At 37.3% G+C, this 24,286-nt stretch overlaps 1 protein-coding gene across 8 annotated transcripts in view; it reads left to right on the forward strand.

Moving 5' to 3' along the window:
• The window catches only part of Wdfy3 (WD repeat and FYVE domain containing 3), a 272,242-nt gene that overhangs the window by 212,925 nt on the left and 35,031 nt on the right, over positions 1-24,286 (forward strand). For 6 of the 8 annotated variants that reach the window (XM_070012519.1, XM_070012518.1, XM_070012513.1 and 3 more), the window contains 9 exons: positions 325-402; positions 3,750-3,977; positions 9,679-9,732; positions 12,403-12,571; positions 16,167-16,330; positions 18,949-19,097; positions 19,698-19,818; positions 20,637-20,722; positions 22,989-23,069. In XM_070012519.1, coding sequence (XP_069868620.1) covers positions 325-402; positions 3,750-3,977; positions 9,679-9,732; positions 12,403-12,571; positions 16,167-16,330; positions 18,949-19,097; positions 19,698-19,818; positions 20,637-20,722; positions 22,989-23,069 — 1,130 coding nt within the window. The remainder of the gene's footprint in view (positions 1-324; positions 403-3,749; positions 3,978-9,678; positions 9,733-12,402; positions 12,572-16,166; positions 16,331-18,948; positions 19,098-19,697; positions 19,819-20,636; positions 20,723-22,988; positions 23,070-24,286) is intronic. The other 2 variants (XM_070012515.1, XM_070012517.1) reach the window with 1 other exon arrangement.

Consider the following 24,286-nt stretch of genomic DNA (forward strand, 5'->3'; position numbering starts at 1 on the left):
ATGATAACATTGCATTATGAGGACAGTGGGCATCCTGGCCACTTGACGAAGCTCAGGCCATCCCTGACGGTGCTAGCAGTGTTCCAGAATCTGGGACAGCACCTGGGGTGGGAGAATATAGATATGTGTTCTTCACACAAGCCTCATTGAGTCATATAACTCATCCTGGCTTTTTTTTTTTTGGGGGGGGGCGCTTTTGTTTCCTGCTATATACAAATGTGGCAGAATTTTAAATGATTGTTAAGCGTTAATTTGCAGTCTAGTTAACTCATTTTTTCTTGAAAATTCATGAAATATTAAGATTCTTTTACTATTCATTGTTAGGAGATTTCTCAGTGGATGTTTACACATATTGCTGTTGTTCGTGACCTAGTAGACACACAATATAAGGAGTATCAAGAGGTAAGAATTCATATACCTAACAATATTGTATATTGCATTCCTTGCCTGTTAGCTATCATAGCTTTCGAGACTCTTTTGTACTGGTGGTTTTCTACTTGTTTGAAGAGTAGGTTGATGATTGGCATTTATGCTCATAGGATGAGTGATATCCCTGCTATCATCTGCTTTGGCCATTGGAGTTAAGATAGAAAAAATTATATTTTCTATAAGCAAACTGAGTTGGAAAAAAATACATTGGAAGTCACCACAGCTGAATATTGTTAACATTTATCGTTGACATATTACATGTTTTGCTCCTAATAAAAATTAATAACCTAAGAATAGTCCCTGCCTTTCAGACCCTTAACAAACGGATTATGAAAGCCTTAAAGTCTCTAAGAAGTCTGTTAATTATTACAAATATTATAAGTAATATTCATTGTAAAGTAATTACAAATAAAAATAATTCTGCTTTATCTTGTGAAGCAAATGCAATGTAATCCTCATGGTATGTTCATAATTACTCTAAATATTTCCAAAGTATCTATTCTAGGTATGTTAAACCTTTCTGAATGATTAACTTTTAATATTATGGGTTTATTACTAAAACCCTCATTGTTACAGGGTTTATACAGAAAGAAACATATACATATTACTATCAAATGTAATTTCATGATTATTCACTGGATAATCTTAACTAGTATTTGTTCCAAAGGATCTTTATTTTTAGATTCAAATTGTATGCTTACAGCCCATGAATCATAGTAATTACCAGTAAGTTTGTTGCAACCATTTACTACAGGAATGTTTATTTTGTCATTTGGCAGATAGCAAGCAGTTAGAGGGAGTCAAATAATTTCTGTCAGTGCTTGCAGTTTATATTAATCAGACTTCTATAAAACAAATTTAAAGGAGGAAAGATTTATTTGGGCTTATTATTTTAGAAGTTTAGTCCCTCTTTTCATGGTCTCATCATTGTGGGCTTGTGAATCAAAGCATCAGTCATAGAGAGGGTATAATAGAGCAGAACTTCTCATAGTAAGTCAGCTAAGGAGAGAGCAATAACAAAAAGTAGCCAGGGCCCAGGTTCACCCTTTAAAGGAATACCCTCCACAATCCATCTTCAAATTAGGTCTTTCTTCCACAGTTTACCACTTGGCAATAGCCTGATTAAAATTTAGAATCCATCAATGGATTAAACCATTGACTAAATGCCCTCAGAGACATGCTGAGAACTGTGCTTTAATAATCTTCTAGGGTGTCTCTGAATCCATTCAAATTGACAATCAAGACTAACCATCACAATGTTTACATTCTTTTTCTAAAATTTTTAGAAGTGCTTAACAAGTTTATCAGTAATCACTGATGGCACTATTTCTGATCTGATGTTCCCCAATATGTGGCTAAATAACTGTTGTACAGTTTTGGAAATGAGAGTTCATTAATTTATGGGAGTAACCATTTCAATATATTTTTAATAAATATTTTATTGTAAAGATACTGTACAGAGGAGTTACAGTTACATGAGTAAGGTAATGAGTACATTTCCTATCCAGCATATTACCCCTCCTTTGTTTTTCCCCTACCATCTCTTCCCTCCTCGCCTGCCCCGATGTTGTAAAGTTCATTTTCAACATAGTGTCTTGTACATCTCATTGCTAACAATGGGTCAACCTGTATCCTTGATTAAACATTTTGTTATTTCCCTTCCCCTCCCCAAATTAGAAAAATGTATATACAAGATGCAGGAAACCAGAATCAAATACAGTGAAAACAGGGGTTATACCATGGGGAAAGAACATACAAAAGAAACAAAAAAAAAGCACATAGTGCATTATAAGTATATTAAAAACAACAGCAACAAAAATAAAAACCTCTTGTGTCCCTGTCTTAGAGTTCATTTCACTTAGCATCATCTTATATGGCATTGTGTACATAGATCTTGACCTTTTCTGCTTGTCGTAGACGTATACTAGTTACTGCAAATAAGGAAAACCATGGGACCTATGTTTCTTTGGGTCTGGCTAATTTCACTTAACATAATTTTTTTCCAAGTCTCCATTTCCTAACAAATGGGGCAGTGTCATTCTTTTTGATGGAAGCATAGAATTCCTCTGTGTGTGTGTGTATGTGTGAGTGTGAGTGAGTGAGTGTGTGTGTGTGTGTATGTGTCACATTTTCTTGATCCACATTTTCTTCATCTACTGAGGGGTATCTGGATTGGTTCCATATCTTAGCTATGGTAAATAATGCTGCGGTAAACATAGTTGTGCTGGTAGCTTTAGTATGGTCTTGTTTGTGATTGTTTGGTAAATGACCAAAAGTGGGATTGCTGGGGATTAGGGAAGCTCTATAATGGAGTCTTTTGAGGTACTTTCCAAAGTGGTTAAACAAGTTTACACTCCCACCAACAATGCAGTAGGGTTCCCTTTTGGCCACATCCCCTCCAGCATCTGTTATTAGATTTCTTGATTCTAGCCATTCTAAGTGGGGTGAGGTGGAATCTCAATGTTGTTTTGATTTGCATTTCTTTTATGGCTAGAGAAGTTGAGCATTTCTACATGTGTCTGTTGGCAATTCTTATTTCCTCTTCAGAGAAGTTTCTCTTTAAGTCTATAGCCCACTTATTAACCAGGCGGTTGTTTCTTTGAGGATTTGTTGTTGGGGGATTTAATTTTTTTTATTTAATTTTTTGAGTTCTAAGTATATTTTAGATATGAGGCCCTTGTCTTCTATATGGCTACTGAAGATCTTGTCCCAATCCGTAGGCTTCTATTGATCTTGCTAGCTATGCCCTTTGCCATGCAGAAGCTCTGTAGTTTTCAGTATATTTTCATAAGTGATATTACCATCCTTCCTGTATCATTAAAAAAATTCTTTTGACTCTGTTCAGCTGTTTTGTGTACAATGCCTTATACATAGTTGTCACTTACTTGGTACCAAAATATCACCTCCTTAGGTTACAGAATTCTTCACTTCTTTTTTTGGGGGGGGAGGGGGGCCCGGTCATGGGGCCTGAACTCTGGGCCTGGGTGCTGTCCCTCAGCTCTTCAGCTCAAGGTTAGCGCTCTACCACTTGAGACATAGTGCCACTTCCAGCTTTTTTCTCTTTGCTTATGTGGTGCTGGGGAATTGAACCCAGGGCCTCAGTATGCAAGGCAAGCGCTCTACCACTGAGCCACCTTCCCAGCCCCCAGAATTCTTCACGAGCTTTCTCTAACCGTAAATAAAATATAGTTTTATTTGAATAATATTAATTGAAATGATCTGGATTGGGTTTGTTTCCAATAATAACATGGTTTTATTTGGATGCTTTTAATTAGTACTAATGTTTTTACTTGAAACCCAACTTGTCTCTTTGCTATTAGCGTCAGCAGAATGCCCTGAAGTACGTGACAGAGGAATGGTGCCAAATTGAGTGTGAGCTGCTGAGGGAACGAGGGCTGTGGGGCCCCCCCATTGGTTCCCATCTAGACAAGTGGATGTTGGAGATGACAGAAGGGCCCTGCAGAATGAGGAAAAAAATGGTGCGAAATGACATGTTTTATAACCATTATCCTTATGTGCCAGAAACAGAGCAAGAGACAAACGTGGCGGTGAGTATGCAGAATGGAATGTTGATACTACCTCTTCAGGTCTTTGTGTACGTTTTTCCTTTCATTGTGAGCAAGTTTGGTGAGCTATATCAAATTGGTAATGCTAAGCTGCTGGTGGAGGAATGCAGCAGTGTTGCGGGGCAACAGCAGGGTGCAGTTTGGAACACACTGGCCTGTTTCAAAACCTGGCAATGCCACGTAAAGGTCTGGGGCCTCTTTAGGTGATGGAACCTCTTTAGGCTTATGTTTCTTTTTGAGGAAAATAGTAATTCCACCACACCTGGCTGTTTGGAGGATTAAAGTTAGTAAGGTGCTTAGAATAATATCTTATGGAGAGTAGACACCTAATGCTTCTCTCCCCCCAGCCCCATGCCAAAACTCTGACTCTGTTTTTTCATTTCCTCACTGTTTGCAATCTCTGGTCTTGTGCTACTTAGAATGCAGGTCTTGGGATTAATTTGGGTGTCTAGCAGTGGAAGAAGAGGTTAGAGAGAGATGCTGCTATATCCTGTGGAATTCTATTCAGCTTATGAAAGGAAGAAATGCTATCATTTGTCAAACTGAATGAACCCGAAAAGTATACTTACTAAGTGAAATAAGCCAGGCACAGAAAGGGAAATGCTACAATGTTGTGCTTAATGTGGACACTAAAATAACAGATCACACTTAAGTAAGAACATGGAGTCATTACCAAGGAATTTGGAGTGTTAAATAGTACAAAGTTTTGTTAGACATGTTGTTGTGCAATATAGAAATGATAGGTAATAGAAATGCATTACATATTCTAAAATTGTTAATAGTAAGTTTCCTCACTCACTGCAAAGAATAATAACTACTTGAGGGAATAAATAGTTAGCTTGATTTAATCATTGAATCCTATACCGTACATAGAACTTCACTTTGTATTCCCTATATATTATATAATTTCTCAATTTACAATACTTTTTAAAGGAATATTGGTCCTCGACCAATGGTAAATAGTAAAGATTGTTTTTTTTATTTTGCCAGCCCTGGGGCTTGAACCTCAGGGCTTGGGTACTGTTCCTGAGCTTCTTTGGCTAAAGGCCATTACCCTACTACTTTGAGCCACAGCTCCACTTCTGCCTTTTTCTGTTTATGTGGTACTGGGGAATTGAACCCAGGGCTTCAAGCATGCTAGGTAAGCACTCTACCGCTAAGCCACATTCCCAGCCCCAAGGGTAAAGATTTTTGAAGATAGCTCCATAAAGTCTACTTTTTCTCAAAGCTGTTCAGTTCTAGCAAGACCAGACTTACTGTAGCTGTGCTTTACGGCACTATAATTTCTAACATAGCAACATATCCACCTGCATTTTTGTAGCCTTTTACTACCACCTACTGTATAACAGCAAAGTAGCAGTACAATCTTCAGTTTATTGTTTTTCCTCAAATTTCTTATGAATTTAAGCTGAGCCAGGCATAGGGTGCGTATCATTCAAGTTTGAGGCCAAACTAGGCTATATAGCAGGACCTTGCTCCAAAAAACAAAATGAGACAAGAATTAGTCTGCAGCAACTTGATAAAAAAATTCTTTTGAATTAGCACTCATTTAGAATGAATTCATCTAAGAATATAAATACTAAACTATTAAATATTCTCTCCTACACAGGAAACAACTCACTATATCAGATAAAAACAGCAAACAGGTTGAAAGTTAGTCACATCTAACAGTTTGAAAGTTAGTCACATCTAACTTTCAATATCATTAACATTTTACCTGATCAACAGCCCATGAAATCTAAGCAAGCACTCCTAACAAATGCATAGCAAGTGGAACTTGTTTTTTGACAGGAAGTTTACATATTGGAAGTTTTAGGCAGATAAGAAATGTTGGAGATACATTTACTATATGAAAGCAAAGAGCAGGCAGGAAGGGGACATAATTTTATGCTACATAGTTCATAGTGAATGAATAATCTAAATCTCTAAATGAATAATCTTTCCTTTGCTTTTTATAGTTCACAATTGTTTGTACCTGTGAAGTCATTAAACACTCATTTTGACCTTTTAAAACTTGAAAATCAGGCAGTGTTGAAAAAATTGTTCAAAAGAATAGAAGTAGCTGCTGTTGACACACTTTCACCATGAAATCAGTGAAAAATACAGTTTTATGCCACTTGACAGTATTTCAGTCAATAATGGCCCTTTTACCACAGAGGTTTCAGAAGAGAAGGTCACCTGATTTCATAACCATCTTAGTGTACACAGAGCTCTCTATCCTGTTCTTACCCAATGACATTAGCTCAGACTAAGTCCCTATTATTGAGCAATGAGTGGCCATGTTTCCAAAGCACAGTGAGCTAAATGTTCTGCAGAACAGTTTTACATGCAGTTTCCTCTAAGTCTCACAATAACCCCTAAAACTCATTTAAGACTTATCCCCATTTTACAGAGAAGGAAACCTGGAAAAGCTAAGAAAGGCTTTCAGGTTGCAGGGATTAAGTAGTGGAGTCCAGCATGAGTCATCAACCCCTTAGGAGCGGAGTGACCTTAACAAATAACTCTGGTATTTGCCTGCTTTGTGGAATTATCCACAGCCAGTGAGAATGTTCCAAACAGAACCCACGTCAGCTCTGTCTCCCATGCTGCCAGTGTCTGTGCTTCATGTTCATTGAATAGACCAGCCACATGGTCTGCCCTAAATTAGAGACTTTTGTCACTTCTTCCAGTTCAAGATTGTGTAGAATTGATTTCAAAATTTTTCTAGTAAAAGCGGCCATTGCCAGATTGTCTGGACCAGGTGTTTACACTGTTTAGAAGAGGGCCTTTTAGAGTACAGTGGTTGAAAACATGGCTCGGTTAGAGTGCCAATGAATGAAAGCATCAGGTACCAAGTGAGAGTCCAAGTCTCAACTATCAGACATTTAAAAAAAGTACAAAATTACAAATAAACATTTAGGGCAGAGTTTTGGAAGGGCCGGGTGAGAAGCCACGGTCCCTGAGGTTTAGGCGTCACTACCCTCATGTTAAATCTTCCCCTGCCCTAACTCTTTCCTCCTGGTGTCACTCCCAAGAGCTGGAGTTCGTGGTATTAGGTAGCAGTGTCACTCTGGCAGTGTAGCAGGTATGCGCCAACCTGAGCATTGCTGTGCAAGACAGGCTTTCCTGGGGCAAGGGCAAGTGATTGAATCTTTTATCTTTTTATTAAGGATGGTTATTGTTTCTAAGTAACATTGATCTTTCTATTTAAAGTCACTGATACTGAAGAATAGAGTCATGATTAAAAAGTTAATTCTTTCTTTTGAAATCCCTGATGTATTAGAAATAAATGGGTTGATTATCTCTTTCATTAGTATAGTATTGTTTCTCTAATTTTCTAATGTTACACAGTATATAAAAGAACTTTGCCTTTTTTTTAAGTTTTGGACTTTATTTCTTGACTTCAAATTTGAAGTATGTAGAACATAAAAACATTTTGGTGGAGTTCATTGCTGCACTTTTAAAACTTTAAAATTATATCTACTAAAAATTTTAATACAAAGAACTGGTAATAAGAATTATTAATGTCCTGAAATAAATTAAGCACATGTAGGAGATTCTGTGTTGTCACATGAAAATTGTTTATAATGTCTGCACAGTATTCTCCTGGGGACCAGAGGGTAATTTTTGTAATTACAGTGTCTATATTGCATTGCACTGTTATTCTTCAGGTGGCAGGAAAGGTCAGTCATAGTGTTACAAAGGAAGCTTACATTATGATGAGAATGTAAAGCTACAGGGTTTTAAAACAGTTCTCTCATTACTTTGAGTCCTAAAGAATGAAAATGAGACATTCTAAGGTTTTTATTTTGTAGTGCTCTTATTTTCTTTTTTACAAGTTAATACTCTCAAACAAATTTACTGTTCATTGCAAAGATTATTGATATAAAAGGTTGGCTGTCTACCTATTAGTTGGGGCTGATAAGAGGCAGGAAACTACTTTACATTTTAAGGCTCCTTTTTGAACTAAAGGAGTATATTGTGGCTGCCTGTGGCTATATTTTTATATAATATACAAATATCCTAAGACTCATAGAAAATAAGCCCCTTGGGAAATTTCACTGCTACTGTTAATCACCATAGAAAAATTAAAGAAAATGACTATAAAAGTGCTTTCTAGAAATTCTGGCTTTGAAGAGTTTAGATTTCTGTATAAATATATTTTCAAATTAAATTAATTGTAAATAAAAAGAGCAGATATTGTTTGTAGAACATTTATTTTTTTGTTGTAGAAAGCTAGACTGTATAGTAAAGGAAGAACTTTATAGTTGATGGGCAGATTTGAGCAAAGCACCCCCACGCCCCGAGCGAGGGAACGTAACAGTGCATATTGGGCACTCACACTCAGGTGGGGGCTTCATAGTAGAACATGGGGTAAATGTCAAAGTTAGCTTTGAGAAGAGTAGATTGTATTAATGATGTTCTAGCAATTTATGTTCTTTTTTTAAATAAATTTAAACCTGAGTAAAATGTCAAACTACTCCATGCATACTGTTAATTAGTATTTAGTGTTCTTAGTTATAAGGTAATTTTATATTTATTGATATACATGAACCTTAAGTACATCACTAGTTTTGTGGAGAATGGAGGACCTGGAGGTCAAACCTGACCCTGAGTTATATACTCTCATCATCCCCTTTCTTTTCAGTGTTGAACTATATTGACCTTTTTGCTTTTAAAATACTTTAATTATATTGTGTTCCATTCAGTCTGTCTTAAAATATGTATATAATACCCTGTCACCTAATACCCTACCAAGTTAGAAAATGTTGCTATATATGTTAAAGATTATTCTACAATATAATGCATACATGTTTGATTTTAAAGCAAAAGATTGAACTAAACCACAGAGTATTTGATAGTATCTTAGTAGTACAGCATCTCTTTTACCAAAGGAAGAAAGTATTTGGGAATACATTTTGCCTACTTACGTTTATGGTAGAGAAAGGTACTAGAAGTCATCTTCACAACACAAACCATGGAAAGGAAGAAAAGCTAGGAATTGTTCTTGGCTGCATTGTCTCTCTGTAGCTATCTGTGTGCTTAGTCACACTACAGCTCAGCAGAAACTGCCTTCTTGGTAATGAAATGATGACCTAGTTCTTTAAAAGCATTTCTTCAGAAAGCTTCTGATTTAGAGGTTAATGATCAAAGCTTTCTTCTGCTTTCAGCCTTTCTGGAATGGTGTCTATAAAGATAATGAAGGGAATAGATTCTTGGGTTATTATGGCAGGATAGTCTTCCAGCCAGTAGGCCCTCAGTGCTTTTATCTTGTAGGACTTACTATAGGTGACAGTTTAAAATTACATAATTGCTCTAATTCTAGCACAAATCTGGGATATGTACAAAGAAAGAGGATGGAAGATAGTATCTAGCGTTAGGTTCTAGTCACCAGGTGTGACACCATATAGAATTGCCCATAAATTACCCATGGCAGTGACCACTTTGCTCATCAGTGAGATGTTTTAGAGCTTGTCCTATTCAGTAGCTCTAAGATTTTGCTATTTTTAAGTTTATCTAAGACTGTTTTGATCATAAGAGAGATTATCTTGCTAACTACCAGTTTAAGCAGCTGCAGATGTCATTGTTAAAATTCCTTTGAGTAGTATGTCATTCTTATTTCATACAGTCCTCAAAAAATTTTATTTTTGTGTTCTTTATGTTTTCTTTTCTGATATGTCTATACTTAATACCCTGTTTTCAGTCTGAGATCCCAAGTAAACAGCCCGAGACTCCCGATGATACCATTCCTCAAAAGGTAAAGCACAAGTTACCACAAAAGAATGCAAACTCCCCGCAGTTTTTCCTTTGTTTGTTTTTGTTGTTGTTTTTAGTGCATGGTAGACTAGACTAACTTAAAAGGTTGGCTTTCAATTTGTTCTTCTGTAAGTTGCTTAGAGTTGAGAAGTTGGTGTCATTCATATGGTGACATCCCACTCTGCTGTTTTTAGTTAGCCACTTGCAGGGTTCCTGTGCTGCTCACTAACAAGCTGCGTATCCACGGCCCTCACTGTCAAACATACCCTGCTTTGTGCAGAACTAACAATTACGAGGCACGTTGGTGATGGGCAGACTGGCTCTTCAGCTTTGTTTTTCAATTCATTTAATTCTTTTAGATGTTTTGAGAATACAAACCTCTTTAAAATTGTGTTTTCAGCCGAGCACCGGTAGCTCACACCTGTGGTCCTAGCTACTCAGGGGGCTGAGATCTGAGGATCGCGGTTCAAAGCCAGCCCACGCAGGAAAGTCTGTGAGACTCCTGTCTCACCAGAAAACCAGAAGTGTTGCCGTGGCTCAAGTGATAGAGCACTCACCTTGAGTTGAAGAGCTCAAGGACAGTGCCCAGGCCCAGAGTTCAAGCCCCAACAACGGACAAAAAAAAAAAAAATGTGTTTCAGTCAGAAGGAACTAATGGAAACTAACAATATATAATCACCTCTAATTTTCTTTAATTGGTATAAAAATATATAATTTTTAGGTTTCCAGGAAGATAATTCAGTAGAGACATAGAAATATATGCATATAATTCAGTGCATATAGTTTTGGGAAAAAAGTTATTGCTATTTAAATTTAAATCTGTATGTGAAGTCAGTACGGAATAGCCATCATTCCTTATCTGTTTGTTCATGGTCTTGCCCATCACTAACTTCGTCATCACCATCTTTAACATTAGCAACTTTGAGTTGAAGATGATTTCAGATGTCATACAAAACTGTTAGGGTACAAAGTTTATTACCTTTCGGTATAAAAAATATATTGCAGTGTTCTTACTAGTTTGATCCTCCCTTAACTACTACTGTTTCATCATTTTGACACTTATCAATGTCATGTAATATTTTTTCAGTCTTCATTTGTCACATACCCTTCCTTGGTTTGCTCGTTGCTCTAATTCCCTAGCCCCACAGCTGCAGTTAAAACAAAAACTGTGGCTTCAGGTAGATGCTGTATATGGATTTGGTTTTATATTTCAGTCTCTGTCTTCCACCTAGTTAGACAATTGTTTTCCATTTTAGTTGGCAATTTTTCTTTTTCTTTTTTTTTGGGGGGGGGGGCGTCCAGTCGTGGGGCCTGAACTCTGGGCCTGGGCGCTGTCCCTCAGCTCTTCAGCTCAAGGCTAGCGCTCTATCACTTGAGCCACAGTGCCACTTCCGGCTTTTTTCTTTTTGCTTATGTGGTGCTGAGGAATCGAACCCAGGGCCTCATGCATGCAAGGCAAGCGCTCTACCACTGAGCCACCTTCCCAGCCCTAGTTGGCAATTGTTTTTAGAAGGAGAGTAATTGTTCAAAATGAGTATTATTGGAGATGTTATATATTGACTATTTGAATTTGAAGACTTCAGATAATAGAATTTTTAAATAGGTATTCCTATTTATAGGAAAGGAGAAGTAAAATATAAGAGGAAAGCTTTATAGCATGCTCATATACCATCTTTTTCTTAAGGTATAATATAAAATCTGGTTTTAATTCTGATCTTGGGAATCAACATGCACATAAATGTTTTCCTCTATAAATCATTTCAGTCCTTAACTTCTCATCATATATGAATCTAAGAAAAAAATAGGTCAATTAAAGAACCTATATTTAGAATAAAAACTAACTATTCTGGAAAAAAAAGTATCAAATGCCAAAACATTAAAACTTCTTATATTTCTAGATAATAATTTCTTCTTCAAAATAGACTTACATTTGCTCTCACAGTAACCCCGTAGTTATAGTTTCATTGTATTCTTTTATGTACCAAACAGTAAGAATGTTTTAGGTAACTAGAGATGGCAGCTCCTCCTAGTGGGTTCACTTGAGGGCGCCATCTAGTGGGATACTTACTTGGTTCTGGGTTGGGTCATGTCTCAGAAGTATCTGAAGATGTTGTCCATTTCCTGAGTGGCAGTGAAACCTGGGACTATAGGAAAGAGTGGGGCAATTCTGATTGTCTCCCTCCAAGTATTGAGAAAGTATACACATAATCTAGATTATTCCAAGTGTATGGATACTTCCAGCCTGATCTGTTTACTTTACTTGAGACAGAAGCAGAGTTCCAAGCTCTTGCACAGTCTCTTGCAGCTCACTCTCTCCACAGTGGCATTCTCTCCTGTCCTCTGTGGGCAGGTGTTCTGATACAGTGGGGACAGGCAGTACCCATCCAGAAATATTGTTTGTCTAGACTTTTGTTTAGTTATTTCTGTTTGAGGAAATGAAAAAAATCACTAATATTATCTACATAACTTTTTCCAAAAAAACCAATAGAATCTTAAAATTTTTATAACAACCCAGAAGTCTATAGATTTACTATGTATACATCTATTAAATGCATCCCCCCCCCAAAAAAAAGGGAATACAAAGAATCATGAAGCATACCTCTCCTCAGAAAGCTTGTCTTACAATTCTTGGAGATATTTATCTGAGTCATGTTCTTTTGGTATTTCTTAGAAACCTGCCAGGTACAGAAGAGCCATAAGCTATGACAGTAAAGAATACTACATGCGCCTGGCCTCTGGCAATCCAACTATTGTCCAAGACACCATTGTGGAGAGTTCAGAAGGTGAAGCTGCCCAGCAGGAGCCAGAGCATGGAGAGGACACCATTGCCAAGGTCAAAGGTCAGCCTTCCTCTTAAATTTTGGTTAAGAATCCATTTGGAACATTTCCTGTGTGAATTTATATGAGAAAATTAGAAGTTGTTAGCAGTAGGGGCAGCCTAAAAGTGTCTCCATCCCACTTTTCTTAAAGATTAATGGACATCCGTACCAGTGGTTCTTCTTTATTGAGCACAGATGAAAGTCATGTGCTCATTGCTTATTAACTTTTTCTATGGCATTTGGCACAATGCCCAGTGGTGCTGGGTATTTTAGTCAGAGTCCCTAATGACTGAATAAATACTAGTGAAATTAAAACTATTTCACAGGCATTAGTTCATTTTAACCAACAGTATGAAATAATAGTCTTTCTACTTAGGACTAGGTGAGAGGTTACTCTAAACTTAAATTTGGGGGGCTTAATATATGATGATGGGCTTTTTGATTCTGTAATTTTATACCTCTGTGCCCTCAGTCCAAAATGGTCTTCTTTACTTCTTTGTACAGCTTGTCCATAGTCTTTCTCTTAACAGATTAGATTCAGTCAGGAAGACATAAATCAAATGTCAAACATCTTTCTTGAAGAAGCTTTGACTCTGCCCATGGTGGCATGTAGCTTGTGTAGCTCTTTTAGCAGTTTCAGGGATTTTTCAATACTAGATGGTTTTCTGTTTTTAATTTATGAGTTTGCCTCAGAGGCAGAGATGATTTTTTTTCACCTAATAGCTGTGGCATATGCGTAGCACAAAGTTAAAATTTAGTCAATATTGAACAAGTCAGTCTTTTGTTTTAACTTTTTAAAAATTCTTGATTGACCACAAACTCAAAAGGCCTGTACATTTTCTGAAGATAAAGCCCTGACAGGTACATTAAGAATCCCTTAATGAGATGTCTTAAATTTTTATTCTTCTATTTTGGAAGGATAATTCTTTTGTTGTTGTTGTTAAATTTTATTGTCATCCTGATGTACAGAAAGGTTACCATTACATATGTAAGTTAGTGAATACATTTCTTGTCTAACGTTGTTACCCCGCCCCCGGTTTTCTCCCAATTTCCTTCTCCCCTCATTCCCCCAACCAAGCTGTAAAGTTCATTTCCAACATAGTGTTTTGTGAGTATCTCTTTTGCATTGGTTCACCCTTTGTCTCACCATTTTGTTATTCCCTTTCCCTTCCCCAAATCAGATAAAAGTATATATAAGACACAGGGTACCAAAATCAAATACAGTGATGAGAAGCTATTTCTTTTTATCTTTCGTTTTCTCCCCCACCCATTATGATTTATCCCTTGTTGTCACTGTATTTGAGATGACTTAAATTTAAAAGCTAGATTTAAAAACTTAGCATTAATTATTATCAAATTTAAAACTGTGTTTCTGATGCTATAGTTTTAAAATCTAATAGTGTATAATCATGTCAATAAAAAAACAATACCTAAAGTTGAAATCATTCCTCCTCTCTTTCATGATGATCATGACTTGCTTAATATTTCATAATGGACATAACATCTTCACAGAATCTATGAAAGTTTTCGTGAATAAACAGAGGTTAGAACGTGCTACGATTTACACCTATAATCCTAGCTACTCAGGAGGCTGAGATCTGAGGATTATGGCTCGAAGCCAGCCTAGGCAGGAAAGTCCATGAGATGCTTATCTCCAAATAACCACCAAAAAGCCTTTGCCTCAAGTGATAGAGCATTAGCCTTGAGCAAAAAAGCTCAAGGGGAGCATTCAGGCCCTGAGATCCAACCCCATGACTGGCACACACATGGAGAAAAAAAAAACAAACAACTTTTTGGAGTTGCACTGAAAATTTATCAAATTGGGTACATAGCTATGGTTCTTGGATATAAACCAAGGCACAGAGAATCTTGGGAATGACTGAGTTTAGGTCATTTGCACTTAACTCTTCAGACCTGATTCTCCCAATCTCTATTAATTGAGTTGAAATTACCAACACTGATACGTGGCTGCTAGGATATACCAGATGCTAGCTACACAACACAGAGTTGATTCATTTACCTAAAAGCAATGTACCTAGAAGCTTTCCTCACTGTGGATATTCTCAGCAGGATTTTTACCTTTCCTTACTTGTTATTACACTTTTTCATATATAAATACAATTCTCACGTGAACTAATATGAAGAAAATAAGATATTTAACAGTTGATTTATTTGACTTTTCCAAAATACTTAGAATAACTATTCCCAGCATATATACTCTTACCATGCATGGTACAACTAAGGAATGATAATTCAATAAAAGGTGTGATTTAGAATGTATTTCAAGGCCACATAGTATTGTGAGACCTCTCTAGTAATTGCCACCAACTGGCTGTAATTTTTTCTGCTGTGATTTTTTTAATGAAGTTAAAAAAATGTAGGCAGTAAATGTTTCCTTAATCTATGAATTACCAGTACCTATATTACTAAAAATCTGTTCCTTTTATTTTTGACATTATGTTCTGACTAAATTCACTCATGTTTGAAAACCTATACTGCTGCTTGTGAAATGAGGATTGGAATGGTCTTTGTGAGCACAAGTTAGTAGGATCTCAAACTTAGAACTGACTATCTGTATTTTTGTGTCAGTAGCTTTTTATTATAAAGTACACATGCCCTTAATGACACTCATCTCCAAGCAGCACAATTCTCACTACTAATTATGCTAAACTCTCAATTTGCCACCATGAGCTGGCACATCCTGAGAATTTACTGTGTACTAAGCATATTAGACCTTTACAAGAATCACCTCATTTGGGTCTCGCAAAAATATTTTGAGGGAGATAGTATTTTTATTCCAATTTTGTAGGTAAGAAAACTAAGATTTAAAAAGAAAAAATAATTTACTAAGGTCACACAACTGTTTAACTTTCAGCCCTTTGCTACGAGTCACTAAACTTGGCTCCCCTGTACCTTCTAGGTTCTCTCAAATTGGAAATGTACTGGAAGGACTGTTGGTTCACTTTCTGTCTATGACAGATAACTGAGAGAAATCAACTTGTAAAAAGTAAATGTACATTTTGGCGAACAATTTCCTAGGTCTCAATATGGTGAGAGTCATCATTGTGAGGGTCAATAACTATGGCAGAAAACACAAGGAGGCACAAAGAGCTGCCCATCTCATGGTGATCAGAAGACAGGGAGAAATGGAAAGAGTTGAGGGACTCAATATCTCCTTCAAGCCCATGCCTCTAATATCCTACCTTCCTCTCATAGGTTTTTCTTTTTAAAAGTACTAAGGGCCGGGCACCGGTGGCTCATGCCTGTAATCCTAGCTATTCAGGAGGCTGAGATCTGAGGATCACGGTTCAAACCCAGCCCAGGCAGGAAAGTCCATGAGACTCTTATCTCCAATAAACCACTAGAAAACCAGAAGTGGTGCTGTGGCTCAAGTGGTAGAGCGCTTGCCTTGAGCTGAAGAGCTGAGGGACAGCGCCCAATCCCAGAGTTCAAGCCCCATGATCGACCAAAAAAAAAAAAAAGTACTGAGGACCAACCTTTAACCTGTGGACCCATGGGGGACACATCCAAACTCTATAAGACTATACTGTGCCCTTACACAGCTGCTCCCTTGTCACATACAATATCATATGCCCTGTTGGATTTTGTGCTATAGGTTTAGTCAAGCCCCCTTTAAAACGTTCTCGATCTGCGCCTGACGGAGGAGATGAGGAGAACCAGGACCAGCTACAAGATCAGATTGCAGAGAGCAGCTCTATAGAAGAGGAAGAGAAAACAGACAATGCGACTTTGCTGCGCCTCTTAGAAGAAGGAGAAAAGGTACTGTGCTTCTTTACAAATATGGGTTGTATTAAGGTACATTGCAAGTTATAAGTGGTTAAGGGAAAGGTTAATGAAGTTGTTAATAAGGAATTCGAGAGATTTGTTCTCCTCTCATGTTCAAGGGTTTCCTGACTTTTCTACATACATTTAACAATGTAAAATTAGTCCAGAAACAGTTTTGTCAGTTGGTACCTAATTCTTTGTTAGACTGAAGAATTCACTATTGCAAGTTCAAGTATATATCATTCAACAGTGTGGTCTTGTTTTGTTGTGTTGTGTTTTCTCTACAACTCTGTTTTTCTAGTTACCACAAACAGCTACAGCCAATGTGTATCCTTGCCTCCAGTCTTACAATTACACTTTAGTCTTTTTCACTCATGGGAAACTGTGGTATTCTCTTGTTTTACCCTGTACTTCCTATGTTCTTCCCACTCCTTTCACTGACTCTGCTTGTGACCTGATCCCCTGCGGCATCTATCCCACTGTATCATTATTATACCTACCACATTTTTTAACTCTTCTTGACTCACACTTCTGTACTCATACTCTGGGGGGTTTTCCCTCCACAAATGCCCCTTTCTCCTTCACTTGCATAACCTCTATCTTACTAAATCCTATTTGTCCTTTAATCTATATATCTATAAATCCTATATGTAGGAAGCTTTCTGTCAGATTACCAGCGCAGGCTTAGTTACATATCCTTCTCTGTGCCTTCGTAATGCCTTACTTACATCTTGTCTGTATAATGTTGCGTAAGCATTGGTTCCTGGATCTATCTCTTTCCAGATAATGAGCTCTTCATAGTCAAACACTGTTTCTTTTTCCTATTTACAGTGCCTTACACAATTTCAATCACATAAAACACACACAATATGCTTTTAAATGAAAGAATAGGAGGAGGGAGGAAAAGAAGGATTGTATAGGGAATAACACTGTTTATTCTTTGCCTATTAACTTAGTTCTTGGTATACCCCTTGAGATCTAACTGCTAATAAATAGTAACCAAAAACTGGAATATAATTTAAACAATTCTGTTTAAATGTATGCCCAGAAAAATCTTGGCTAAAACTATAAAAAGATAAAAAATGAAAACTATAAAAGTATATACATTCAGAAGGCAGTGTATGTGTGTGACTACTGAAGTATGTCAGGAGGCTCAGTTTTAGTCAGTGTGTAGAATATGTGTCTTCCAAGAAGGAAACACTTAGCTTAATACTTTGTACCTGCTCCCAATCACTCTACCATTTTTTTTATTGAAGTAAACTTAAATTTCTTTAATTGTGAAAATGGATGTTTTCAATTTTTCACTATTTTTAATTGACAAGTAATAACTGCATTTTGGTACATTCTGATTTTTTATCTATAAACATTACCGAAAGATTCAGTCACGCTAACTAGCACAACCATCCATCACACTTCACTAATTTATCACTTTGTAAGGAGACTTATTAACCTATTTCAGTCAGTTTGAAATACATAATGAATTTTTGCTACCCATGGCCACAGTGTCATGGGAAAGGTGACTGAAACTTACTCTCCACTGCAAGCTCTACCTATTTGTGCTGCTTGGTCAACATTTCTTCTCTCCTAATTATATTCCCCCACCAGTGGAAACAAACTTTCTATTTTCTGTCCATTTTTTAAAACTTGTAATCCTTGAGTATAGTGTTTGCTCTAATTGGTTTGAGTTTGAATAGTGCAGGAAATGGATTCCAACTGACATTTATTTGACATTTATTTAGCTTTGATTTAGTGGCTGATTTTTTTTTCCCTTTGACTCACATTGAACTAGAGTTTAAGTAAGAAAGACTTTTACTAAGAATAACCTATTGTCCTTTGAAAAGAAAAGAATAGTTACATTGAGAGATTTAGTAAACCCTCCTCCTGTGAGGAAATCAGAGCTTCTGCCAGGCTTAGCTTTTTACAATGATACCAGTCATCTTGTCTGCCAGGAGACAAGATCCAGGTAGGGAGAAGCGGTCACATTCTACAAGACAGGGCCCGGGAGTATTGTGGAGAAAGGACAGAGGACTTCACAGGAAAGATACAGCACCATGTCCTTTATCTTCTATATCCCAGCACAAGTGAACGGGGGCAGACAAGCTCAGAGAAATTAAGAAATCTCACCAAATAGCTGTTTTAACTACAGACCTGCCTGAGAATTTTCCCTGGCCCTGCAGGTCATTTTCTCCCTGCATCATCTTCCCTCTTGAAGGGAACACTTGCTCTAATCTCCTTCCATGTTTGTCTGAGGCCCCTTTTCTTCTCAGCGTATTGTGTTGGTCCCTTCTATGAGATCAGGGACCTCGTCAGCTTGTTTCTTTGAACATAGTTCCATGTACATGGCAGATAGATAGTCCTTGTTGAACACTGGGAGAAATGGAAGGGCTAGGTGGAGTACACAAATGGGTGGACAATGTGAGTAAAAGGCCATTTCGGTTTACTGATGGTCCCTGCAAACAGCTATTCTTTCTAAGGGCTTCTTAAAGGGCTTAGATGCAGCTTTGTTATGCCTCGCTCAGGGTTGCTATAAGAGAATAACAGAAAATAGTAATAAGCTGAAGTTATTTAAGAAAACAATATTAAAGAATATTGTATTTGTGCTTTCTTTCTAGATCCAACACATGTACCGTTGTGCTCGAGTCCAGGGCCTGGATACCAGTGAGGGGCTACTTCTTTTTGGGAAAGAGCATTTTTATGTGATTGATGGGTTTACCATGACAGCAACCAGAGAAATAAGAGATATTGAAACTTTGCCTCCAAAGTAAGTAAATGAATGAAGAGCCACAAAGTACAGCCATCTTTATAAGATAAAAAATGTAACTAAGAGTGTTCTCATGTACTCCAAGGATCCTGGCAGGTGGATGACTGGATGCTAATCAGGGATTAGCTGAGTTCCCTTCATCTCCCTTTTTCTCTGCAGTGCTAGGATAGTACTGATAGGGTGGAGCCAGCTGGGTGACTCACGCCTATAATCCTAGCTACTCAAGAGGCCAACCCAAGCAGGAAAGTCTGTGAGACTCTTTACCTCTAAGTAACCACCAGAAAACTAGAAGTGGAGCGCTAGCCTTTAGCAAAAAAGCTCAGAGACAGTGCATAGGCCCTGAGTTTCAAGCCCCATGATCAATAAAAAATAAAATAAAATGATAGAGAGAAACTCAGAAGACTAAGCCAGAGGAAAAGTTAGAAACTTGAGCAGTCAGGTAGCTGCCAGATTATTCTCTTAAACATATTTTTAAAGGAAAATTTGGATATTTTGCCTCTCTTTTATTCATACGTTTAAAATAGCAGGTCCTTTGTTAAGCAGTGAACTTATCTCTTGCTGTGTGTTTGTTTCTCTTATTTCCCTTGGCTACCTATCTAGTATGCATGAACCAATTATCCCCAGAGGAGCCAGGCAAGGCCCCAGTCAACTTAAGAGAACCTGCAGCATTTTCGCATATGAAGATATCAAGGAAGTGCATAAAAGAAGGTATCTCTTACAGGTGAGTTCATATAGTAGTAAAGATTTCATCATGTTCCTTTGTTTGGAAGATGCATCATTTAAAAACTGGTAGGCACCATGGAAAGCCACTGAAGCATCTGCATTGTTTAGACAGACTCCAATCCTCTGAGTGCATAACTAAATCATATCTCTCTTTAAAAAAAAAACACAACCTAAGATTTAAATGTTTGTTCATCATTTTTGCCTGTGGCTTTTTTTTTTTTTTTTTTGGTTCAGTTGTGGGGCCTGAACTCTGGCCTGGGCACTGTCCCTCAGCTCTTCAGCTCAAGGCTAGCACTCTACCACTTGAGCCACAGCACCACTTCCGGCTTTTTTCTTTTTGCTTATGTGGTGCTGAGGAATCGAACTCAGGGCCTCATGAATGCAAGGCAAGTGCTCTACCACTGAGCCACTCTTACAGATATTCCTGCTTGGGGTGGCTTTGAACCACAATCCTCAAATCTCAGCCTTCTAAGTTAGCTAGGATTAGAGGCGTGAGCCACCAGTGTCTGAGGCAAGTCAGCAGTTTAATGGGTTTTCTAATACAAAAAATTACATAGTATCTTTAATCTTAGAAACATAATTTTAGAATTATTTTATCTATTTTTAAAGATTTTCTAAATACATTGAACAAAATTAAACAAATACTTCATTGTGTGGCATAATCTTCAGAGACTTCGTAACTAAACTACTATTTAGTCAAGAAATTAACTTCAACATTGTAGAAATTAATATTAGAAAGTTAATATGTAATTTTACATGTGATCTTCTGTTTTATCTTAATGGGTTTTTCTCTCTCTCTGCCTCTGATTGTTTCAGCCTATTGCTGTTGAAGTTTTCTCTGGAGATGGACGGAATTACCTCCTTGCTTTTCAGAAAGGAATTAGGAACAAAGTCTACCAAAGGTCTTGTTTATTAAGAATGTTTTATACTTTGTGAGGGGAAGATATGGAGGGGAACCTGTTACCAACCAGTTCAACTAGCTTTTGAAAATCTAGAATGTGTATCCTTGAGTCAACATCTTTGAAGAAAATATTCATTTATTTTTTGTTCATCTCTTAAACTATAATTATTTTATAACTTTTAGTGTGCTACAATTCTATTCTGAAACTTTTTTTTCTTTCTGGTAACTTACAGTGGAGGTTATCAAAGGCTACTTATATCATAGTTTTGTGTATCTCTGAATGTTAAAAGAGGACAAATCGTGCTTTAAAAAAATATTTCAGGCTCAAAATAGGATTCTTCAAAATGAAAGTCACAGCATCCCTTGCTATTGAGCTTAATGGCTGAGTTTGATTAGAAATTATATTCACTCGTGGGGCTGGGAAGGTGGCTCAGTGATAGAGCGCTTGCCTTGCATGCCTGAGGCCCTGGGTTCAATTCTTCAGCACCACATAAGCAAAAAGAAAAAAGCCAGAAGTGTCGCTGTGGCTCAAGTGGTAGAGCACTAGCCTTGAGCTGAAGAGCTGAGGACAGCGCCCAGGCCCAGAGTTCAGGCCCCACAACCGGACCCCACCCCCCCAAAAAAAAGAGTATCATAGAAATTATATTCACTCAAGTCTTTTCTGGCCTTGAAAGGGAAGTTGTATACCTTTTTCCTTGACAATAGTAAACTATATTTAGTTGTAGTAAGCTATATTTAGATTTTACATTTTTAAAGAAAAATATACATACCTGTGATGAAGATATTTTATGAGATAGTTTTGTTATATAGATAGCCCATTTTGGTCTCCAGCCAGTGATCCTCCTTGCCTGTCTCCTGAGCTGCTGAGGAGGACACACCACCACACGGGCACTTACAGGCATACCTAGGGATATGCAAATAATAAGGCTTCTGTGAACCCATCATAGACTTGAGAAGCTTTGTCTTATTGTCTGAAGGGAGATATAAATCCTCACAATTCCTCTGCTACTAGAAGTTTTGTATTTAAATTTCTTCCAAAAGAATTAATTGCTATCATGTAACCCTATGTGTCAGTACAATACAGTATGGAACAGTCATCCTCCTTTATTCAGAGTTACATATTCCTTCAGGCTCCTCAGATGCAGAGAACTGGAAATACCTTTTTCCTATTATATGTATGTCTCTGTAACAAAGTTTAACATTCAAAATAGATACAATAAGAGATTAACAACAACTAAAGTAAACTGGAATTATTCTATAATATGTTATAGGGAGCTACTTGTGAATCACTTATTTCTGGAGTTTCCCATGTAATATTTTGGACCACCTTTGGTCCAAACTGCAGGAAGCAAAGATATAACTTGTGGTGGAGAGAGGGGGCCACTATAATGTGGTCTAAGGACTAGATTCCCTTTTTATATATAAGTAACACCAATTCCTAAAAACAGTATTGTTTTCAACACTAGGCAATTATTTGCCCTTCATAACTAGAGGCTGCAGTGAGATGAGTTTGGCTTTGGAAACTTCTATGTAATGTTACATTCAAGATCCATATTTGTTCCAGGAATTTTCTCATAATTTTTCCCAAGTTTATATTGACATATATGTCAATTCTGATAAAGCTTCTAACTGTATATAAAAGTTCTCTCTGGTATGTGTCTTCATTTGTTTGGTGAAGTCTCTGCTATCATTTTTTTAGCTGTCATCATTACTTGCTGTCAGGTGAATATATTGAATCATCTGTTATGCTTCATTAAGTTGACTCAGTTCCTGAAAATCAATGTTAGGAACTGTGTTCTCCCCTACCCCTCCAACTCAGCTTGGGTATTATGATAGCTCAAGTTAAAGTACAAAGCACCGGGGTGGGCACTCATGCCTGTAATCCTAGCTATTCAGGAGGCCTGAGATCTGAGGATCACAGTTCACTGCCAGCCAGGTAGGAAAGTCCATGAGTCTTTTATTTCCAGTTAACCACCTGAAGACAGGAAGTGGCAGAGCTCTAGCCTTCAGCAAAACTGCTCAGGGACAGAGCCCGGGCGCTGAGTTCAAGCCCCATGACTTAGAAAAAAAGAAAAAGTACAAAGCAGTAGACGGTGGACTGTCATATTTGTTGTTCTGATTGTCATCTGGTCCCTTTGCCTGCCCCTTTCTGGCTATTATGGAGGTCGTGCAGCAGTGATGATCAAAGTGAATTATCCTTTTTTTAGGCATCATTAGACCCTTCTGAGGCTTCATTTGCAACTTTATGCTGGTTTTTAATTTTCCAGGTTTCTAGCAGTAGTGCCGTCTTTAACCGACAGTTCAGAATCTGTGTCTGGACAAAGGCCCAACACCAGTGTGGAGCAGGGGTAGGTGCTTTGTTTCTTCCTTGCAGGAGTTTAAGTTGATTCATGTCTAAAGAGTGTTATTTGATGTTTCATTTGTTTGTCCCTGTGGAGAGTAATAGGAAAAAACTTTGAATCCTGGAAATTAGGACAAAAAACAAAAAAGTATCCATAATCAGGATAATCCAAAATGGCTCACATTTTGATCCATTAGTCTTTTAAGGTACATATACTACTGTGTGTACACTTGAATTTATACTCTGAATACAAGGCTTTATTCTGCTGTTTCCAATCAGTATTTATATATTCACATACCTTTAGAAAATTCTTCAGAAATAATGACCTACTCATATATATATATATATATATATATATATATATATATATATATATATATATATATACAGCATTCTCTTATTTGTTGATATTTCACTTGTACCAGGTTTTCTTATATTAGAAATGTGATGGGGTGGTGTCTGTAGAAAGATAAGGTGCATGAGTTTTAAGATTGTTGATACAAGCCGGGCACTGGTGGCTCACGCCTGTAATCCTAGCTACTCAGGAGGCTGAGATCTGAGGATCGAGGTTCAAAGCCAGCCCCGGCAGGAGAGACCGTGAGACTCCTATCTCCAATAAACCACCAGAAAACCGGAAGTGGCGCTGTAGCTCAAGTGGTAGAGCGCTCGCCTTGAGCTGAAGAGCTGAGGGACAGCACCCAGGCCCAGAGTTCAAGCCCCACGACAGACAAAAAAAAAAAAAAAAAAGATTGTTGATACACAAAACCAAGCTGATAGCCATAAAAATTACCAAAGTTTAAATTCCACCATTGTTAGATAAGCTCACCTATCATACAGCTTCCTATGTTAATTTTTAAGGTCTTGCCGATTTTTATAAAATGCTTTTTCATTTTTTAAATGTATTTTATTAATTACTAGTAAGCAAGGTTTGTTGTTCATTATAAGTTTGCCCATTCTTTGAATTCTTACTATTTGTTCATAGGGGATTTCTCTATAAGGTATTTATCACCCCTCTGCTTACATTGTTTGTTGCAAATTGATCTACCTTTCTCTTTTGTTTGACATATAAATTTAAACTTGAGCTGGTATATATGCAGACCTGTCACTGGTTGCTTTTACTGTGTTAAGGATATTTTTAATCTTAGACTACTTTTCCTTTTTTGCTTTCATTTTTCTGTAGGCAAGGCTTAGCAAATATAAATACTAAATACATGCTGCTGTTAA

Source organism: Dipodomys merriami, unplaced genomic scaffold (assembly GCF_024711535.1).
Source record: "Dipodomys merriami isolate MVZ:Mamm:240054 unplaced genomic scaffold, mDipMer1.0.p SCAF_9, whole genome shotgun sequence".
NCBI lineage: Eukaryota > Metazoa > Chordata > Mammalia > Rodentia > Heteromyidae > Dipodomys > Dipodomys merriami.